At 55.0% G+C, this 22,392-nt stretch overlaps 1 protein-coding gene across 3 annotated transcripts in view; it reads right to left on the reverse strand.

Moving 5' to 3' along the window:
• Window positions 1–22,392, reverse strand: part of MAN2B2 (mannosidase alpha class 2B member 2) — a 48,779-nt gene that overhangs the window by 6,475 nt on the left and 19,912 nt on the right. For 2 of the 3 annotated variants that reach the window (XM_055245706.2, XM_063619724.1), the window contains exons 6-16: window positions 21,539–21,716; window positions 20,184–20,382; window positions 17,727–17,917; window positions 16,688–16,844; window positions 14,603–14,736; window positions 10,007–10,281; window positions 6,011–6,202; window positions 5,343–5,595; window positions 4,402–4,512; window positions 4,106–4,298; window positions 1,204–1,341 (exon numbers count right to left, since the gene is read on the reverse strand). In XM_055245706.2, the coding sequence (XP_055101681.2) occupies window positions 1,204–1,341; window positions 4,106–4,298; window positions 4,402–4,512; window positions 5,343–5,595; window positions 6,011–6,202; window positions 10,007–10,281; window positions 14,603–14,736; window positions 16,688–16,844; window positions 17,727–17,917; window positions 20,184–20,382; window positions 21,539–21,716 (2,021 nt within the window). The remainder of the gene's footprint in view (window positions 1–1,203; window positions 1,342–4,105; window positions 4,299–4,401; window positions 4,513–5,342; window positions 5,596–6,010; window positions 6,203–10,006; window positions 10,282–14,602; window positions 14,737–16,687; window positions 16,845–17,726; window positions 17,918–20,183; window positions 20,383–21,538; window positions 21,717–22,392) is intronic. The other variant, XM_055245708.2, reaches the window with a different exon arrangement.

Raw genomic sequence — 22,392 nt, forward strand, 5'->3', positions numbered from 1 at the left:
CCCAAAGTGCTGGCATTACAGATGTGAGCCACCACGCCTGGCCCATTTTTAAGAAGCTATCATGGGGGTATGGGTTAGCTGGTTTTCAGAATGGCAGAGGGGAATGGCTGCCCAAGATCACAAAAGCCAAGAGGTTTGTGAAAGTGCTTCCACATCTCCTGGTGTGGTGGTGAGGGCTTCCAGCTCCAAAGTCAGGGAAGGCCTCCTGTGTCCCGCACAGCAGGAATGGTGAGGGATCCCATTTCACAAGGGGGCTGCAGGTGCCTGGGAAAGCAGGCTCAGGCACATGCCCCCATGACCAGAGAACTTTTCTATTTTTATTTTTATAGGGACAGGGTCTTCCTATGCTGCCTAGGCTGGTCTTAAACTCCTGGGCTCAAGCAATCCGCTTGCCTCGGATTCCCTAAGTGCTGGGATTCCAGGTGTGAGCCACTGCGCCCCACCCTTTTCCTCCTATTCTTAATTCTGCAGGTGTGCCAGGCCTTGGGGACCTGAGGATGGCCGAGGCACAGTCCCACCCTGCCTTTCTGCTGCTCATGGTGTAGAGGGGGCAGAGAAGGTGCAGCTGGGGCTCTGGCCACAGGACAAGTCGGTTCCCAGCAGGTGTCGCCTCCTCGGGGAGCTCTCCCCATCATGCTGTGCAGGGGGATTCCTCTTGTCCTTGTCATTACTGCCTGGTGACTTAACTGCTTCCGCTCTAGACCAAGTGCTCAGAGAGCCAGGACCTTGCCCACCTTGGTCACTGCTCATTCCCTGGAGCCTGGCATGAGACATGCTGTTGAATGAGTGAGTGGAAGCTCCCAAGAGTTAGGCTGCCTGAGCTCGGAGGATGGGTGGGAATTTGGGTGTTTGGGGGCTCCAGGAGGTCTCCCTGGAAGAAACAGGACTGGCAGGTACCCCTGAGGGTCAGGGGGACTTTAACTAGTTCCTTAGTCTCAGTTGGGTGGGGGCGGGCTGAGACGGATCCATTCAGAATGGGCTGGGGTCACAGGGCTGGGGGCCAGGCCCGCCTCACCTCCAGCTTGCCAAGTGACTGATCACTGACTCTCCCTGGGCCTCACTCTCCCCATGTGCCAGATTAGGGACCAGGTGACCTTGCAGAGCCATGATAGCTCCAAGGTGAGCCCCTGTCTGGTGGTGGGCCCAGCGGCCTGTTTGACTCAGGGAGGGAGTGGGTCTGAGACCCCAGGGCACCTGCCTCACCTTTCCGGAGATTCTGAGTGTGCTCCGTGTGGTTAGAGCTGTAGCGCCAGCCAGGGATGCTCAGGATCTGCAGGTGAAGATTTGGGGGCAGCGTCACGGCCTCTTGCTGCTGGGGTCCTGGGAGCTTCAGCGCAGTCCCTGCAAGGCAGATGGACAGAGTCAGGAGAGGGTTTGGGGCTCAACTCCTCTTCCTGGCACTCAGAGCTCTGCACATTATATGCTCCTGCCCCTGCCAGCCACCTCCCATGCATCCTTGTGGGTAGCTTATCCCGCACCAGCCCGAAGTGTCTGTGCTCCCAACTCCCCAGGCTTCCACTTCTCTGCCTTTGCTCAGACCATAGAGCTTAAGAGCTGGGAGGACCCTGACTCTCCTCAGCCTAGCCATCTCAAACTAGAGACGAGGAAAGAAAGCCCAGAGGGCACAAAGCTTATTCAAGATAACAAGGCAAGTTCATGCACAGCCCTCTTTTCTCTCTCCCTTCCTTTTCCTTTCTTCCTTCCCTCCTTCTTTCCTTCTGTCCCTCCCTCTTTTCTTTTCCCTCCCCTCCCCTCCCTTCCGTTCCCTTCCCCTTCCGTTCCCTCCCTCCCTCTCTCCCTCCCTCCCTTCCTTCCTCCCTCCCTCCCTTCCTTCCTTCCTGGGACTTGCTCTGTCACCCAGGCCAGAGTGTAGTGGTGCAATCACAGCTCACTGCAGTCTCAAACTCCTGAGCTCAAACTATCCTCCCACCTCAGCCTCCCAAGTAGCTGGGACTATGGGCCACCACCCTGGCCAATTTTTAAAATTTTTTTTGTAGAGACAGGGTCTCACAGGCTAGTCTTAAACTCCTGGGCTTAAGTGATCCTCCCGCCTTGGCCTCCCAAAGTGCTAGGATTACAAGTGTGAGCCACTGTGTCCAGCCAGAACCCTGTTTTCTACTCAAGATCTGGGATGCCAGTTCCACCCCTGTTTTGTCATCTACTGGTCTCTCTGCTCAGAAGGCACCTCGGCCCCTACTCCTTCCAAGTATAGATGTTCAGCTGGAGCTACCATCTTCTTTCAATACCCCAGGCCATGCTGATTGGTCCAGGCATGGGTCACCTGACCCCAGTAGGACCAATCAGAATCTTTCCCTACTTTTGCACTCGGAACTGTAAAGTCCAGGTCTTAGGTCCTTTTGAGTGGGGCGGACAGAGCTGTTCTTTGAGAGCAGCCCCAGAGCTGTTCAGATTCACATCCAGGTGGGAGGTGAAGGAGCGTCTGCAGACAGAAGTGCAGGTGAGAGATGAACAGGGACAGCCTCACGAGGGCTCCAGGCCCTGAGGCCCAATTACACCCTGCCCTTCCCTTGGTTATGTGGGCCTCACCATACACTCTCCTTGGGGGCTCAGCTAGTTCAAGTTGGGTTTCCCTTACTTGCAGCCAACAGAGACCAGAGCGAGGCCAGGGGGGATGGAGCTGACAACAGCCATGGGGCTTTCTCAGACACGGCCTCATCTCCCTTTGCAGGAAAAGCCCCAGCTACCCAGAAGGAACCACTGACTGGTCTGGGAGCAGAACCTGACCCTGCTAAGCCAATCAGATTTCCTCTTCTGGGAATCTGAAGTATGGGAACCAGAGGTGGCTCAATGGCAGTCCTGGGAGACATGGCTGTGAGCCTCTGCTCCTGAGAGGCCCAGAGCTGCCCTGCCCCATACCTCTCTGGACTTTGTGTCCAGTTCCTCCTTAGATTCCACGAGCTTCTCCGGGCTTTGCCCAAACAGCTGCCCCTTCAGGCTCCGTTACTTCCAAAGAACCTTAATTGACACCCCCTGGACCTCCCAGCTGTGGTCTCACACTCCTCCACACCCAAGAAACACCAGACCCTCTATGGCATGGCTCCTTCTCCACCCTGAATCCTGGCTGTATACGAGCACGCCTCGCCTGTCCAGCAGCCCAGGAACACTCTCTTGGGTCAGGGGCTGCTCTTCTGCGTCTCCAGTGCATGGCACAGACACATTGCAAGTGCTCGGTATATGCTTGTTGCATGGGTGAGGGACAGCCTATCTGCTTGCTACTGCCCTGGGAAGGTTCTGGCTCTAAAACCAAAGCCGGGAGAACCTTAAAAGCACACGCTAATCAAAACCTCCATAGGTTAGTAGAAAAAGAAAAGAGTTTAAGGATTAGTGAGAATGGCAGCAAATTGTATCTAGGTCTTACAGCTCCAGAAGACCATCTTTAAATGTAATCATTGTTTAATGTTTCTCATGTTCTGCTACTTTATAGAGACACAGAACTACATGGTTGTTGATCTGATCTACAGAAACGTCAGTGGAGGTACAGAATAAGTCCTTCAGGTTAGACTATAGATTAGAAATACCCCCACCTGGTGACGGCACACCTAGATTCAGACCAAACTTGTCTTTTATTTTTACTTTTGAGACAGAGTCTCACTCTGCCACCCAGGCTGGGGTGCAACGGTGCAATCTCATCTCCCTGCAACCTCTGCCTCCCGGGTTCAAGCGATTCTCCTGCCTCAGTCTCCCGAGTAGCTGGGATTACAGGCATGTGCCACCATGCCCAGCTAACAAACCAGTCTTTCAAATGCTAAGCCTCCAGACCTAAAGTGACATGGTGACATAATGTCATATTAAGAAAGGAAAAGATACATCAGAGAAGAAAATGGAGAAGACACAGGGAAGAGGCATATGGTGAAATGGGTGAGTCCCAGCTCTGTACCTACTAGTGGTATGATCTTAAGTAAGCCGCTGTTTGCCCTCAGTTTGCCCATCTGTTAAATGAGGGGCTTGGGCTAGAGGTCCCTGAGGTCGCTTCCTGCTCAAAAGCTGCCCAGATTCATGAGGGCACAGGCCCCTCCCAAGGCCCGCCCTGGCCTGGCTGGTGCTGGGGCAGTGATGATGTTACTCTGAAAGGGGGCCCCTTTACCGGCCAGGTCTCCGAACAGCACCACGGGCCTGTGCTGCAGCGCCACTGCGCTCCTCTGGTGTAGAGCAGTGGTGAGGGACCAGGATCCCAGCAGAAGCCAGAGCACTGGGTGGACGACTGAGGTGTCGTTCAGCGTGAGGTTGTAGCCCAGGTCCCAGTCGAAGTTGTTCCACAGCCGCCGGTGGAGCATGACCTGCGGGAAGGCATTGTCCGAGAGGCCCAGCTTGCACCTGGGCATGCCTGTGGGGGGCTGCGAGACAGACCGTGCCTCCTGCGGGACAGACTGTGGCTCCTACCTCCACCTGCCCGTTCCCTTGGCTGGAGATGCCATGTGCCCGCTCCGACAGCAACACAAGCCTGCTTTTGCCATCCTCCATGAAGGCCGACTGAACCATGGGGTAGTAATTCTGCAGACAGAAACATCCCCAGGGGGGCGATTGGGGCGAAGGGCAAGGTAGGTCAGGCATCAACCTCTGGCCACCCCAGCTAGTGCTCCCCATAGACACAGCAGCAGCATGGGGCTGGGACCCTGACTTTGGAGACCAACAGACTGGGGTTCAGACACCAGCTCTGTGGCTTCCTAACATACGGCCCAGCTGACGTGGGTGCAGGCCCTGGCCAAGCCCTGGCCATGCATCATCTCATGGGTCCTCAGAATGACCCTTTGATGAAGCAGCCATTTTACAGGAGAGGAAACTGAGGCACAAGCCAAGGCGCATACCATTCTTGTCTGTGGTAGCACCAGAATTCAGACACCAGTCTGATACCAGTCTGACTCACAGCCTGCACGCTCAAGCCCTGAATGGGCAGACACACAGGCTTTAAAAGAATTCTCTCTGGAGGCCGGGTGTGGTGGCTCACTCCTGTAATCCCAGCACTTTGGGAGGCCGAAGCGGGCGGATCATCTGAGGTCAGGAGTTCGAGACCAGCGTGGCCAACATGGTGAAACCACATCTCTACTAAAAATATAAAAATTAGCTGGGCATGGTGGCAGGCGGCTGTAATCTCAGCTACTCGGGAGGCTGAGGCAGGAGAATGGCTTGAACCTGGGAGGCAGAGGTTGCAGTGAGCCGAGATCACTCCATTGCACCCCAGCCTGGGTGACAGAGTGAGACTCCATCTTAAAAAAAAGGAAAAAAATATTCTCACTGGAGGCTTCTACTGCTACAAGTTGATGCTTAATGGGTCCAGGAAAGGCGCCACTGGGAGTGTGCCTTGTGGGCATCGCAGGGCATACCCGAGCGATGCTGTTGTTCACATAGGAAACGTAGGGCCTCCGCTGCATCTGGTAGCCATTGTTGTCTGAGTAGATGACCTGCTGGCTGTTTAGGTTAGTGCTGGTCCTCAGGACAGCCTCGCGGTTCAGCTCCAGGGGGCCGGCTTGGTACTCCTGCTCTATCCGGTGGCAGAGCAGCTCCCCGTCATGGCCCTGTGGCACATGGGTGAGCCGGGAGTGGATTGCATACGTGTAATTCTGTGCTGTCATGTTCCTGGAGGAGAAGGGAGCATCAGTAAGTAAAGCTCCAGGAACCTGCTAGATGCTTCCTTTTTGTTTCCCTTCCTTCATGTGGGCAGGGCAGGGTAGGGCCGAAAGGCAGGGAGCCTTCTTGGGCCATGTGGACAATAGCACCACCCAGGACCCCGAGCGGCTGGGAGCAGCCTGGTTCCCCGACACCGCAGGGCTGCCATGCTGGGCCTGCCTTATGTCTGCTCTGATCATGGAAGAACAGGTGCTCTGTGGGCCCCAGGGTCTGTGGGTCTCTCTCCCAGTGCTGAACTTAGCTCCCAACCAACGTGACACCACATGCAAACGCAGCCAGCATGCAGACACCAGAGCAATTCATTTCTTCATCAAACCACGTGTCAAGTGTGCCGGGCTGTGGGGGTCACCCCAGGGGGAAGCACCTGTAGAAGTACTGCCGGATCTCAGTCACAAGCTGTCCCGCCACGATCTCCATTCCCACAGCTTCCCACGCAGGCACCGCGGCCTTGCCCGGTGTGAACAGGTAGTTATCGGAAATGGGGCCCTGTTTCACATCCCCGTTGACGTGGTACTCCAGGAACTCCTGGGTCACGTGCACCATTCGTTTGCTCTGTCTGCAGAGGCAGGAGAGAGAAGATGTCATTCTCATCCTGCACAAGGTCTCACAGACACCGGCTGGCAAGCTTCTCTCTCCAGACGCCATCTGAGTGGCCTGCGTAGCGCTCACGAGGCCATATGACTCAGCTCATCTAGAAGCCCTGTGACCCCACCCACAGCCAGTGTGGCTTTAGACTCCATCCTTTCCCAGAACGGGTCACAAAGGAGAAGAGGGACAGAGCCTGCAGACAGGAACCGTGAGCCGTCAGCAGAGGGCACCCCCAAGAGGTGGAACTGGCTCACCCAGGCGGTGGTCTGCAAGTGAAACCAGTGCAGGAACGGGCTTTTGTCATGCTGACTCTGAGCTGCCCAGCAGTACACCCATGTGTACAGACCCCATGTCATGGGCCAGAGCCTTCACTGACTTCACCTGGTTAAATTCTCCCAACCCCCAAGGGCAGGGACTATTAACCCATCCCACTCCCGAGGCATCCGAAGCTGGAAGTTGTGACATCATGCACCCAAGATCGCACATCTAGGAAGTGTGCAAGCCAGAACTCAAATTCAGCCCCAACTTTAAATTCTGTGCTCCCTCCCTTCTATTAGGATGTTTGTGTTAGGACAGAGGATGGGAGAAGAGCAGGAGGGGTTCAAGTATTTTAACTGTAAAATGCAATCTTTGTCTTAACCAAGTGCACAAGTGATGTATTTGTATCTGAGTCTGGCCTGGCTGTGGGCGGACAGTGAGGTGGATGGCCTCTGCACTCACTTCTCTGTGGGATCGTGGTGAGGATGGGGAAGGAAAGGGAGGCAGGCTGTGGAGGGTTCTACTGAGTGCTGGTGGAGAAGGAGAAAGAAAAGAATTGAGGCCTCTGGCCCTGGACCCCTTCCCCGCACCATCCTTTTAAAAAGCTCCCCCAGGGGCCATCAAAAGAGTAAAAAGACAAGCCACGGAATGGGAGGAGGGATTTGCAAATCATAAATCTGACAAGGGACTTGTAGCTAGAATATATAAAGAACTCTTACAACTCAATAATAAAAGACAAGCCAATTTAAAAATAGGTAAAGGATCTAAAGACACATCTCACCACAGAAGATATGCTAGTGACCAGTAAGTACATGAAGAGATGCTGAACACCATTAGTTAGCAGGGAAATGCAAATCAAAACCATCATGAGATGCCACTTCTCGCCCACGAGAATGGCTATAATTGAAAAGACAGAAAATAACAAGTGTGGGCGAGGATGTGAAGAAATCGGAACCCTCATCCGCTGCTGGGAGGAACAGAAAATGGTGCAGCCGCTTTGGAAAACGGTCTGGCAGTTCCTCAAAGAGTTAAACATAGAGTTAGCTTATGACTGAGTAATTCTACTCCTAGCTATGTACCCAGGAGAAACGAAAATGTATGTCCACACAAAAACTTGTACGTGAATGTTCAGAGCAGCATTATTGATAGTAGCTAAAACGTGGAAACAACCCAAACGTCCATCAACTAAAGAATGGATAAACAAAATGTGGTACATACATGCGATGGAATAGCATTCAGCCATGAAAAGGAACGAAGTACTGATATGTGCTACGATACTGATGAACCTTGAAAACGTGCTAAGTGGGTTGGGCATGGTGGCTCACGCCTGTAATCCCAGCACTTTGGGAAGCTGAGGCAGGTGTATCACTTGAGCTCAGGAGTTTGAGACCAGCCTGGGCAACATGGTGAAACACCATCTCTACAAAAAACACAAAAATTAGCTGGGTGTGGTGGTATGCACATGTAATCCCAGCTACTCAGGAGGATGAGGTGGGAGAATCACTTGAGCCCCAGAGGAGGTTGAGGCTGCAGTGAGCCATGATTGTGCCACTGCACTCCAGCCTAGATTACAGAGTGAGACTCTCTCAATCAATCAATCAATAAAAAAGGGGGAAAAAAGAAAATATGCAAAGTGAAAGAAGTGAGTTGCAAAAGGACCACATATTGTACAAACAGGTAAATCCATATAGACAGAAATAGACTAGGACTGCCAGGGCCCGTTGGGGAGGGGAAGATGGGGAGTGACCGCTCAACAGCCTGAGCTTGCTTTCTGGAGTAATGAAAACGTTCTAAAATTGATTGTGGTGATGGCTGCACAACTCTGTGAATGCACCAAAAACCACTGAATTGCCCACTTTAAATGGGTGAATTGTGTGGTCTGTGAAGTGCATCTCAGTCAAGCTATTATATAAGGAACAAAAGTGCTCCCTTCAACCCACACTGCCCTGGGGTTGGTGTCCGCACCCTTGGCTTCCCACCCCGGGCCTCTGCACAGGCAGTCTCCTTCCTACGGAACAACCTCCCCTATGCCCTTCGAGGCCTGAGGCCTGGCCCCAGGTGTTGTCTCCAGACGGCCCCTACTCTGAATACCAACAGCTCCTCCTTTCTGCTCAGGTGACGTCACTGGTTTTGCAAGGCTTACCCCTGGTGGGGTTTTGGGAGCCTAATAAGAACTGCTTTGTCCTCACTGGAGTTCAAAAGCAAGAGAGACAGACAGGGCCACGAACGGGACAGGACAGCCTGAACTCCAGTGCTGGAAATGCCGGGTGGGACCCTGGCTTAGGCATGTGGGGTCCGTGGCCTGCCCTAAGGGGCATGTACAGAGGGGGCATGGGGCCTGAGTGAGGAAGGGGCAGGGCACATTCTGCCTCTCCTGGCCTAACCTGGCAGGCTTGGACCATGCTGGGGTTTCTCCCATTTCTGCAGTTCCTCTGCCCAACTCCCCCCTTGCCAGCCACCCATGCTGGCTGCTGTCACCCCTGCACCTGCCCCGCTTTCCCTCAGGAGCCACTGGGGGAAGATGAGGATAGACCTGACTGGGGGCCCATTCCCAGAGAAGTCCTGGAGCTCTGTGGGCAGGGAGCTGCTGACAGTGACCTTGAGCTGAGCTCCCCTGATACCCACCTCAGTACAAATGCCCCTCTCCCTTCTTCTCTCCCTCCTCTTCTTCTGTCTCCCCTCTCCCCTTTCCTGTCCCCTCACTTTCTGCCATGTACTCCTCTCGGTTAGGAGGTCACATCAGGAGACAAGGTGAGTATTCTGGCAGAGGCAGCTGGGCCTGATGAAGACTGCACCGGACGTGGCCTAGGAAGGATAAACCAGCCACGAGGTCTTTCTTGGGAGGTCAGCTGCCCACTCTGATGTCCACAAATAGCTGCTGAATGAATACGTGAATGAATGAATGAATGAATGGGTGGTTGGGTGAGTGGATTGATGGATGAATGGGTAGGTACATAGGTGAGTGGGTAGATGGATGGATGATGAATGGGTGGGTAGGTAGATGGATGGATAGATGGGTAAGTGGGTGGGTGGATGGATGAGTGGGTGGATAATTGGGTGGATGGATGGACGGATGGATGGATAACTGGGTGGGTAGATAAGTGGGTGGGTGAATAGATGGGTAAGTAGACAGGTGGGTGGGTGGGATTAGATGATTTTGAAAGTCCCATCCTGCTTTAAAGACAGTACCACTATTTACTGAACAGAGATTTTGTTTCTCTAAATTAAAAAAAAAAAGTGGATAACAATAATTTTTTTTCCCAGAGTGAGTCCCTCAATGCTCATTTTTTTCTATGGATCAACAGCCCTGGAATGAAAAAGTATAAGCAAGCCTTTCCTGCACTGGCCCAGGCTCACACTTCTAAAATTAAAGATCACAATAGCAGGAAGGGGTTTCACCACCATCTAGTCCTTCCCCCAGGCAAGTGAGCAAATGGAGAATCCAGGTAGAGGCCTGACATGCCCAAGCTCCAGGCATGCCTGTGCCTCAGAGACAGCAATGGCTGCACCTTACCTCTCCCAGATGCTGTGCATCAGGTTGGTATCCTGGTCGAGCAGCACAATGTAGCAGTCGTTTGCCACAGGCACCAAGTACCTGCCTGCATGTCTGGTGCGTCTCCTCCGCCTGCGGCCAAATTGAAGGGTGCTGGCCACAGTGGCAGCCGGCTCCTGGGTGCTCTCTTGGGCCCCTGCAGTGGGTCTGATGCTGTAGTGTCGGTAACTGAGGCCTGGGATTGTGGTCAGAATAAGCAGGTCATACGCAGATGGGGTCTCTGTTGAGTTTTGGATCTGCAAGGCCAGCAGGATGAGACTTGTTAACTGTCAGCTCACACACTTTCTGGAATGGGATGCTCACTACCTGCTGAGGCAGCAGTGTCTTTCCATCTCTTGGATCCTGCTGAGTTCTCCTCCCTGCCCCCAGTCTGGCTTTCTCCCCTTGGACCCCCACAAACCACATCAGTCCTGGGAGAACCCTTCAGCGACCTGAAGATAGCTGGTTCTTGGGGTCCCCAAAGCTTCTCTTACTCCCAGCTCCTGAACTGGGAGCTCCTGAACACCCCCGGCTCCTTTAATCACCCTTCATCAACAAAAGTGATGACTCCCAAAAGCAAACCCAAATCCACTGACCTCTTCTGGAACCTGAGATCCACGAATATAGCTTCTTGCTTGACGCCTCCACCTGGATGTCCACAGCTGACCTCACCAGCTACCCCATCCCACCCACACCTGCTCCCCCCAGCATCCCCATCCAACGATGGCCCTTCCGGCACCTACCCTGCACCTTCTGCTCCCTGCTGTCCAGCTCTCTCCACCCCGACCCCCTAGTCATCCCATCCCTCAGTCACTCCCCTTCCCCATCCCCCAGGCACCCCCATCCCCCACCCTCCGGCCACTCCCACCCACCACCAAGGCCCCCCACCGCCTTCTTGAGGCCTCTCATCTCCCTTCCCTGTGGCCTCTGCCTGGTCACAGCTGCTGTGGCCCCTCCCTAGGTAACTGCCCAGCATCTGCACTGCTGTCCCCACATCCACTCCTGTGACTACCAACCCATCCACTGCAGCAATCAAAGCGAGCTTTTCGAGACTCTTGTCTGCTGCAATCGGGGAAGGAAGCCTCCTCTGGGACCCAGCCTCCTCCCTGCAGTGACCTTGCTCTGTCCTCTGGCCCTTGGGGCTCCTGCATCACCAACCCTTCCTTCCTGACACTCCTGCCCTTTCCTGCCTCTGAGCCTGTGCCACGCTGTGCCCTCCACCTGGACTACCTTCTCCTGGGAGGGGCCATCCCCCAATCTTCTCATCCCCATGTGGAGGGACTTTTCCAGGTTAACCCTCCTGGCCTCTGCTCACCTCCGAGGTGTCTGATTTGGGGAGGCAGGCTGGAGGAGGGCACTGCGCCCCCTCAGTTCCTGTGCCCCAGTGGGGAGGCCTTTTGGGGGGCCCTATTAGCAAGCCCAATAATGGTGTACATGCCCCCCAACCCAGCCTTTATCCCAAATACAGCAGACACCTGTTCCCTGTCTGCCTGATCCCGCATTGATGCGGCCTGGCCCACCTATTTAAAATGTGTCCCCAGCCCCTGCAACTTGCCCTAGTGACTGTCCCCCTCATGGTGGTCATCGCCTATCATATTCCATATTTTTCTTATTTTACTTATCACCTGTCTCCCCTACTGGAATAGATGCCCCGCCCCCCACCCCAGGCAGTGGGATTTGTGTCTGTTTGGTTAGTACACCATCCCCAGTGCCTAGAACAGGGGCTGACAGACAGTAGGAGCTCCAGAAATGTATGTTGAAGGAATCTACTCTTAACGGATGTTGCCTCTGAGTGGGGAAGGGGGGTGTGGGGTTCTGCTCAGACCCATCCCCTCCCCTCGCCTCTCCCTGTGCTGGACAAACTCCTCCCAGGTCTCAGTTCCAGCCGAGGCCCCTCCCTTGGCTCCTGAGCCACCACTCCACACTGTCACCATCCACGTCTGTGTCCTGGGATGGGGCTTGGCCTCACTCAGGTCCAGGGGCCCAGCACCCAGCCCAGGGCTGGGCCCAGGATGGGCATTCGGGAGCTTCGCTGAGTGAATGAGTGATGCCACCCCCTCCTCCACCTTCCCAAGAAGGGTCAGCTGGGTGGTGTGTCTGGCGCCCTTTGGAACTGGAGTTGGCCTGACCCACGTAAGGTGTCTAGGTGGTGTGGAGAGAGGCAGTCTGGCCCCATCCCTAATATCGGCACCTCCATTAAAGCACCCCTTTAAGATTCCTGAAGGCTTGCCCACATGCCAGGGTGGAAATTCATATTAGATCACAAATATTCCCAAAGGCAGGGGAGTGAGGGAAAGCTTCCCACACGTGAGGCCCTTCTAGGGATCAGCCTATACAAGGGGGCCCAGCGAACAGGAGTGTGAACAGGCCTGGTGTGGTGGCTCACACCTGTAATTCCAGCTCTTTGGGAGGCCAAGGTGGGAGGATTGCTTGAGGCCAGGAGTTTGAGACCAGCCTGGGCAACATAGTGAGACCCTGCCTCTACCAAAAAACAAACAAAAAAATTAGCCATGTGTGGTGGTGTGCACCTGTGGTCCCAGCTATCAGGAGGCTGAGGTGGGAGAATCGCTTGAGCCTGGGAGGTCGAGGCTGCAGTGAGCTGTGATTGCACCACTGCACTCCAGCCTGCATGACAGAGTGAGACTTTGTCTCAAAAAAAAAAAAAAAAAAGGAAAATTGACACTAAAAATGGTCTTAAAAAGTGTAAGCAGGGCACAACAGTTGTGCCACCTCCTAACTCCCACGTGGCATGAGCGATGCCACGGACTGAATGTCTGTGTCCCCTCAAATGGCTGATGTCCGGATTCCAAGTCATTACTTGGAGGTGGGGCCTTGGGGAGGTGATTAGGTCAGGAGGGTGCAGCCCTCAAGAATGGGATTAGTGCCCTTGTAAAAAAGACCTCAGAGAGCTCCCTCGGCCTCTTGTGCCATGTGAGGACACACAGGAAGATGGCAACCAGGAAGAGGCCCTCACCAGAACCTGGCCATGCTGGCACCTTGATCTTCCTGCCTCCAGAACTGTGAGAAATAAATGTCTGTCATTTAAGCCATATAGTCTAAGATACTTTGATTCTTTGTCATAGCAGCCCAAGCAGGCTGAGACAGATGAGGCCCTTGTCTCCCATAGCGTGACCCCATTAGTGCTGGGCACAGTGCCAGGCCTGGGCACAGGGGAAGGCTCAGTTCACAGCTGGTGGGGCTTGAATGTGGAGCCTGCTCCACCTCTCCCTCGCTGGGGGACTTTGACCAGTCCCTTAGTCTCAGCAGGCCTCCGAGTACACGAGGGGATGACAGGGATGATGACACAGATGGCCCCTGGCTTCTGGCGACATTGGATGCCCCAAGCCCAGTATCAGTCCGCTGGGTAGATCCAATTGCCCTCAACGGCTATGTGTCCCTGGGTGATGTCTTCCTACAAGGGCAGGCTGTCACACTTTCACTCGAACCACGGCTTTGATTGACCAAGAAAGGTTTGGAAGTTGGGAGTTTGTCATCTCCCAGCTGTGTGACCTCAGGGACTCTGTGTGGTACAGTAAACATAGATAGATTTGGTCTTTGTCTGCAGCTCTTGCCACAGAGCTCCTAAAACCATTGGGACTTCCTGAGTGATAGGAGTGTCTTCTAAAGTTCATAACAAGCCCCTTCCAACCTTATCTGAGCTTTTGCTGTTGAGGTGCCTTCTGGCAAGGCCCATAGGTGGCTTCAGGAGGGGGCTGCTCCCAAGGAAGCGAGCCCGGGTTACAGGGCTGGGATGCTAGGCCCTCCCTGCTTCCACCTCGCCAGTGCTCTGCTCCCTGCAGCTGTCCCTGAGTTGTACCCTTTCTTTCTTTTTATTTTGAGATGGAGTCTCACTCTTGTTGCCCAGGCTGGAGTGCAGTGGTGCGGTCTCAGCTCACTGCAACCTCTGCCTTCCAGGTTAAAGCGATTCTCCCGCCTCAGCCTCCCAATTTTTATACCAGTGCGTGCCACTATGCCTGGCTAATTTTTGTACTTTTAGTTAGAGACGGGGTTTCACCATGTTGGCTAGGCTGGTCTCGAACTCCTGACCTCGGGTGATCCACCCGCTTCAGCCTCCCAAAGTGTTGGGATTATAGGCGTGAGCTACCGCACCCAGCCAGTTGTACCCTTTCTAACAAAAATGTCATGGTAAGTATGGCACCTGTCTGAGTTCTGTGAGTTGTTCTAATGAATTATCAAACTTGTGTATGTGTGTATCATGGGAACCCCAGAATTCAGTCAGGAGGACACAAGTGTGGTAGCCTGGGAACCCCATTTGTGGCTGGTGTCTGAAATTAGGGGTCTTGTGAGATTGGGCCCCTAATCTGGGGGGTCTGTGCTCACTCCAGGTACTTAGTTCCGGAATGAATTGATTTTAGGACACTCAGTTGGTGTCAGAAAAGTGGAGAATTGGGTGGTGTTGGGAAAAAAAACCCCTTTGCTTCTCTGAGCCTCAGTTTCCTCTTCTGTAAAACAAAGGCGAGAAGGCCTCCCTTACAAGGTCGGAAGAGACAATGTGCCCAGCCCAGAGCAGGCTCAGCAAGCAGCCAAGGCCCCTCCAGCAGGATATCGTGTCCCTACCTGCGAGGGCACTGGGTGGCCCGCCTCATCTGTCACGCGGACTCCAGGGAAACCAACAGTCAGGGTGACGATGGTGGTGACCGTCCAGGCCAGCGGGTTGTAGACCGAGGCAAAATGTCCTGCAGGCCCTGCACCTGCACAGAGAGGAGGCTTTGCTTGTGCCATGTGACTCACCTTCTGGAATGGGGTGCTCACTGGGTGCCCCTCAGTACGAGGGACACTGAGGCAGGTGAGACGCAGCCCTCCAGAACTCCCAGGGGAGCCGGGAAGCAGGCAGGCCAACAGGTGTTTCCCACAGACACAGCGTGGGCTACGTTCTGCAGTCTGGCTTCCAGGGCAGGGCAGGCGGAGGGGCTCGGAACATAAGGTGTCCGTGTCGCCCTGGAGAACTGAGGTTCTGTTTGCTCCTCACACATCTCTATCGGCCCATTTTACTGATGAGGAAACAGGTCCAGAGAAGTACAGCCACCTGCCCAAGGTGACCCAGCTTCTAAGGCCTGGCTCCAAAGCTTTGAGTGCTGGGCACTGTGAGCCACCAGAGAATTCTCTGGAGCCTAGAGGGTCAAGTCCATTGCCTAGCCTGGCATTTTAGGCCCCTGTGATGAGGACCTGGCCTCTTTTTCTGTTGCATCCTACCAGCCCATGTGTGCGAGCTCTGGCCACACCTGAGAACTCCTGGATCCCTGAACCCAGCACATACTTCCAGCCTCCCTGCCTCTGCCTGGGCTGTTCCCTCTGCCGGGGACACCTTTCCTGGTCTTCTCTACCTATTCACAGCTTGGGGAAGCCTCTCCTGTGTGTTCATTGGAATGACAGCTCTTCAAAAGGCCCCACCTGGCAGTGAAGCCATACCCCAGCTGAGAGCTCCACATCTGCCACTGTCTCTTCCACCTGGCTGGTGTTCCTGAGGCCAGGGGGCCTTCCAGAGCCTGCAGGTTGGATGGGATTACACACAGACAGAGATGGGAGGGGAAGGGCATGTTAGATGCTAGGGCAGTGGGCAGGCCAGAGCTGGGACACGAAGAAGTACAAGGCAGCCAGGTGCAGTGGCTCTTGCCTGTGATCCCAGCATTTTGACAGACCAAGGTGGGAGGACCACTTGAGTCCAGGAGTTAGAGACCATCCTGGCAACACGGCGAGATCCTGTCTCTCCAGAAAACATAAAAATAAAACAATGAGCCAGGTGTGGTGGTGCATGCCTGGAGTCCCAGCTACTTGGGAGGCTGAGGCAGGAGAATCGCTCAGGCCCAGGAGTCTAAGGCAGCAGTGACCCATGATTGGCACCACTGCACTCCAGCCTAGGTGACAGAGTGAGACCCTGTCTCAAAAAACAAAAAACAAGAAGGAAGTGCAAGATGACCAAGTGCAGGCTGTGGGTGGGACCTGGGGGCCTATGCACAGAAGAGTCTCATGTGGGCAGAGGGCCGCCAACCTGTCTTCATTTGTCCAGGATCTTCCCAGTTTGGAAACCCCTCAGTCCCAGGCACACTGGCATGTGATCGGTCACTCTACACATGGGAAAACTCACAGTCAAAGAGGCTGGTCCCATGGCTGCCCTGCTGTGATCTCAGCCAAGTGGAGTTCGGGAGGGAGTGCCGGGAGCCAGGAAGGGACCGGGCCCCTGAGGACACCGGCGTACTCTCTGCAAGGCTGGGCAGCACGGGGTTCAGGTTCAATCCCTGCTCTGCTCCTTCCTACCCGAGTGGCCCTGGGCTAGCATATAACTTGAGTCTGTTTCCTCGGCTGTAAAATGAGGACAGTAACCATTCCTATTTTGTACAGATTTTGTGAGGCATTAAATTCAATACTGCATGAAGGGTATTTTGAGCTTAGTAAATGCTCAAAACATGTTAGCTGCTATTTCTGGCTCTTGTTGTAACATCACCAACCCTTCCTCATTGCACGGATGAGCAAACAGAGGCTGGGAGGATTGAAGCCACCTGTCCGAGCTCTCACCGTGGGGAAGGGCAACATGGGTGATGTGGACTCAAGAGTCTGAAGCTGGGGTCATTGAGCCCCTCCCCTGACCCCCTCAGGCTCTCCCTTCATAAAGGGGCCACAGCCTCCCTGCAGGGCCCGGCTCACCGGAGCTGGCCGCCATGGGTGCCTGGGGCTGGAGCTTGTCTAGGACGATGGAGGCCATCAGCTTGCGCACACCCAGCATCCCCGAGGCCAGGTGCGTCGCGTACATGTCTCTCACCTTGGGGGACTCAGTCCCAGTGATGGCATCATGGTGCTGGACCTGCAGCAACCCCCAGAGGGGAGGAAGAACAGGATCAGGACCTGACTCTGCGAGGCACCTACAAGGCACGTACTAGGCGCTGGCTCTCATTCTGGCTTGCCAGGTGCCCGTGGAGAAGGGGGCAGTCCCCGGCATTTTACAGAAGGGGGAACTGAGGCCAAGAGAAGCTGAGGAGCTTGCCCAACTTTTCCTGCCCTTGTGGGAACTCATTGTCCCCCATCTCTGGACCCCCTGCTCTGATGGACCCTAAAGTCACCTCATTTCTCTCACAACACAATGACATGTTCTGCCAGCAGTTCCTTTTGGGGAACTGTTACAGTGTCATGGCTGGTGTGACCCTTTTTTAGATAGGTGACTGAGGACAAGTTACAGGCTGTCTTGGGTCTGTCTTCCCATCAGTACAGTAGGGGATGGGTGGAGACGGAAACTCATAAACTGGCTATTCAGCAGCCACTGCACCAAGCAGGCTGTGCACACCAGCACATCCAATTGCCCCACCGTCCTCCTGGGCAAGCTTGTTGTTCTCATTGTACAGGAGGGAATTAGGTCTCGGTTGGGCATGGGAATCATGTGCCTGACGTCACACAGCTGAGCCGAGATTTGGATGCAGGCAGGGCTGTCGGACACAAATGCCACTCCACCTTGTCCTTTATCCCTCTTGCTAAACTGCTACAAAGCTTAATGAGGCCACCAGCTGGATGGATCAGGCTGTGGTCTCAGCCTTGGCCCGCGTTCACCATGCACCGGCCTTGTAACCAAAGGGAACCTCAGTTTCCCCTCTGTAAAGTGCCCCAGGGCTGGGAGGATTGGCTAGGATAAGGGAGGGGAGGTGGATTGCATGGGAGGTTCCAATCCTGCCACTGTGGCTAAAAGTGGTGTTACCTCGGAGACGGCCCAGCGAAGTTGCTGGAGCTGCTGCAGGGCCCAGGTGGGGTCCAGATGCCCACGGGGTGCTGGCCACATGTAGCGTGTGAACATGGACTCCCCGGCATACAACAAGGCGCTGGCTCGCCGGGCCAGCCCCTTCAGTGTGCTGCGGGATGTGTAGAAGCCCGTCCAGGCCTGAAATGGATCTGGGAGACAAGGGAAGACGGTGAGCTTGACCCAGAAGTCCGCTAAGCTCTAGCCCTGGAAGAGCTGAGAAGTTGGGGCTGCAGAGGCAGCCTCTGCCAGGGTCACCCAAGGAGGCAGGCCGGGCAGGCAGTGAGCCCAGGGCTTGCGGCTCCCAATTCAGGCCTCCTCCCATAGCCAGACTAGGAACTGCCCAGAAAGCCCTGGACGGGCCCTGGGCAGGGCGGGAGAGGCAGGCTGCACTGGGGCAGGTGGGGTGGGGTGCTGAAGGAAACACAGAACAGATGTGTGAGCAAAGGGCCTGGGAGACCCAGAGGGGGAAGAGGAGGAGCCAGGTGGGCAGGACCTCACCGAGAAGGGCCTAGACTGCACAGAGGCCTTCATGTGTGACGTGGGCATGGGGAGGCCAGGCCAGGCCAGGCAGGCGTTTCAGCAGGGATTCTCTGGGCGTCCAGGGAGGATGGACGGTAGGAGGCAGCAAGGGCTCAGAGACCCCAGGGAGCCACTGTCCTGATGCAAGACTGAGAGGATGAGGATGCCCAGGGCCCATGCAGGAGGCAGGAGGGCTGAACCCTCCCAGGGAGTGGCTGTCTGTCTCAGAAGGGAGCTTCCTGTTGCTTCTGCTTTCCTGGTCCTCGGCGTCTGGGATGTGCCCAGATTTGCCTTGATTCCCTGTTCTTCCCCCACTGGTCCTGAATCAGACTGGGAGGGGTGGTCACATGGCCCAAGGGACAGGCCACAGTCTGTGGGTCAGATGGGGTCCTCCACAGCTTTGCAGCCATGTTGAGAGTGGGTGGTGAGGCCCGATTCCATTCAGTCTGGCAGAGGCTCCACAGCCTCAGCGGTCATCACAATACCATGTCCGCCTGGACACCACGCCCACCTGGACAGAGCCACACCCAACTTGACTCGGGTGTATCCCTACCCACTAGATGTAGCCACACCCACAGTCACTACCCCACCCACCTCACCATTAGCCATGCCCACATTAACATATCTCCTCCTGCCTTGCCTACAACCACACCCACATCCATGGACATCCCCCAACCCGTGTGTGTAGCACCACCTGCCTCCAACGTGGTGTCAACAGCAGGAGCCGGGGACTATGCAGCCCCACTGGTCACCATGCAGACCCAGAGGCTGGGGCCCAGAGAGGCAGGACTAACCCAGGTCATGGGTGAGTCAAGGCAGTGCCCAGGCCAGAATGAGCCCTGCAGCTGGAGTCCATCTGTGGCATCTCTTTGGAAAGGAAATGTTATGGTTTGAATAACCCTCCAAAACCCATTGTTAAAATTTAATTGCCATTGTGACTGTATTAAGAGGTGGGATGCTTAAGAGGAGATTAGGCCATGAAGGCTCTGCCCTCACAAACAGATTAATGTCATTGTCATGGGACTGGGATTGTTAGAAAAGCAAGTTCGACCCTCTTGTCCGGCTGTTCTTTTGCACTCAGCCTTCAGCCATGGGTGATGCAGCAAGAAGGCCCTCTCTAGACACCAGCCCTCCCACCTTGGACGTCCCAGCCTCCACACCTGTGAGCCAAAGAAACTTCGTTTCCTTATCAATGACCCATTCTGTGGTATTCTGTTACAGCAGCACCCAGAGGGCTAGGACATCTGCTGAGCCCTGCCTCTGTGCTGGGCAGGAGGCTGAGAGCACTTCCTCTCATTGAATTTTCATACCAACCCTATCTATGGACAAGGCACCACAAATGTCACCCTTTGGAGGCAGGACGGTTTCATGACTTGTACACGGCCAGGGAGTAGAGGCTTACTCACAGCCAGCCCTCTTAGCTCTCAGGCTGTGCTGCTGGTAGCCAGCCCAGTTCTGGCCTGAGGACACAGGCATGATGCACAGGAGGTGCCCAGTAATGACTATGCAGTGAAAGGAAGCCTGAGTCAGCCTCAGCATCAGGAAAGGGCTCGTAGAAGAGGTTTATGTAGAACTCATGCAGGAAGAGAAGGTGGCGGAGGCTGCTCCCAGCAGGAGGCACCGCCTGTGCAAAGGCCAGAGGCAGGAAACTGCATGTGTGGGCAACGGTGAGAGGCTGAGCCCTGTGGGAATCAGGTGGTGTATGTGGCGGCCAGGACGTCCAGGTGGAGTGAGCAGAGGGGGCCAGTCTCTGCCCCTGCGCCCCACACAGAACTTGCCTGGCACCCCTCCAGGGCTTGGAGAGCAGTGCCAAGCAGACCCTGAAGTGGGCAGAGGGTACATGGACTATACCCTCCCTGCCACCAAACTACCACCCCAGCCCCTGGAAGCCTGTACCTGTGGAATAGGGCAGGAAGTCGTGGTGGTCGCGGACACGCCAGGTGACATTGAGAGCATGCAGGGCACGGAAGTAGTCGCCCAGCGTGGCATACTGCACCGAGACACCGAGCTCGGCAGCATGGCTGTTGATGTGGTCCAACAGCGGGTCCATGTTGGCAAACTGCACCGAGGCATTGAAGAACTGCTTGTCACATCCCTGCAGGGACATGGGACACTAAAGGTTAGCTGTGCCGTGGGAGCAGGGCGCTCGCCCAGTAAGGGTGGTCTGATCACTGCCCTCCACCAGCTGCCCTCCCAGTCTCCAAGGCGGCCAACAGGGGCCCCAAACCGGCTCCCATAGCAGTGGCTTGATCTTGGGTCATGCAACCTCCGCCTCCCGGGTTCAAGCGATTCTCCTGCCTCAGCCTCCCTGAGGCTGCATGCGCCACCACACCTGGCTAATTTTTATATTTTTAGTAGAGACAGGGTTTTGCCATGTTGGCCAGGCTGGTCCCGAACTCCTGACCTCAGGTGAGCTGCCTGTCTTGGCCTCCCAAAGTGCTGGGATTATAGGTGTGAGCCACGGCGCCCGGCCCTGGGCATCTCTTAAGGCCCATCAGTGTTACTACTTATCCAAATCATTATAATTAATGATTGTTAATTATTATAATTAATACAATGATTAATAACAATAACCATGACTCAGTTACTGACCTTAAGCTTGCCTTCAACAGGGCAGTCATGGATGAAGAAGGCAGGCTCTGGGGCCCGCCGGACTGGGTCTGAACACAAAGTCCACCCCTTCCTAGCCACCCTAAGGAACTCTGTGGCCTCGGTTGGTTTCCTCAACTGTGAAATGGATACCAGCCTGCTCCTAGGCCCAGTGGTGCAAATTAGATGGCTGAGACAAATATATCCCACGGGGCAGTGCCCAGCACACAGCAGGTGCTCACTAAAGGTTAGCTGTGATGATGGCCGCGACGTGCCGGGCACTGGCTTCCTGGGAATGCTTCACCTCTCACTAAGCCTATGAAGCCTGCTGCCACCATCCCCATTTCACAGTGGAGGCAACTGAAGCTCAGCGGACTCTAAGGCACGCAGTGCCCGAGCTGGGAGCCAGCCCGGCCCAGGCGGGGAAGAGAGCTGAGTGGGAGCTGGAGAGGCCAGCATGGGTGAGGGTGCTTTTCCAGGTGGGGGAGGGGTTGGTAGAGTGGGAGAGGCCCAGGGGTCTGCAGAGAAGGAGGATGGAGCCACTGGGCTGAGAATGGCTGCCTAGCCGGGTCTGGATGGGGTGGCCCTGGGTGCAGGGGCCAGGGCTTGCACAGTGCTCCTTGGGCTGTGTTGAGGGCACAGGGCCTGGGACTCCGCCTTACCCAGGGCCAGAGGACATGGGGTGTCCGGAACCAAGCGGCCCTCTGCTTCACGTTGGCCACTAGGGCCTCAGCATAGAGGTTGATGTTGGCTGGGGTGACGGGCTCACTCATGTTGGGGTACACCCCATCTGGGGGAGGCTTGGGGAAGACGGCCATGCCATTCCAGTAAAATCCTGACCTGTGCGAGGGCAGAAGGTTAGAGGAGAAGACATGAGCTCTGTGGACAGCCAGGGCTCACACACAAGTCCCACATTCTCCCAGCCTTGGGAACCTGGCACATCATTTCACCCTGAGCCTGAATTCTCCCACTCCATGACCGACGGTGGGTCACAGATTTGTTTGCTCATTCACGCAGGCCAACTTCTCGCCCATCAGACCTTGGGTCTCAGGACCCCAAAGAGACCGGGGCCCTGGTGAGGCAAGTGAGGCCCTGGCCTAGGGCACAAAATTATGGGGGTGCCTCAAATCTTAGTAGTCGAGATAAATGATATTTTAATGCAGTACTTTAAAAAATGAAAATTAATGCAAAAACCCATGAGGAACAAAATGTCAGAGTTTTAAATAAAGACAGGCTCAGTATTTAACATCTTTCTCCATTTGCCTTAGGCTGGGGGTGTGGAGAACCCCCAGTTAAGTGCCTTCCTTGCTCACACTGTGCAGCCTCGGAAGGCAGCCATGGAACCCTTGTCTGGAGCTCTCCAACCTGGGCAGCCCCTTCCAGCATTCCCACCTCTGTTTCTTTTACAGATAGGGTCTCGCTCTGTTGCCCAGGCTGGAGTGCAGTGATATGATCACGGCTCACTGCAGCCTCAAACTCCTGGGCTCAAGCCATCGCCTCAGCCTTCCCAGGAGCT

This window comes from Symphalangus syndactylus, chromosome 16, assembly GCF_028878055.3.
Source record: "Symphalangus syndactylus isolate Jambi chromosome 16, NHGRI_mSymSyn1-v2.1_pri, whole genome shotgun sequence".
Lineage (NCBI taxonomy): Eukaryota > Metazoa > Chordata > Mammalia > Primates > Hylobatidae > Symphalangus > Symphalangus syndactylus.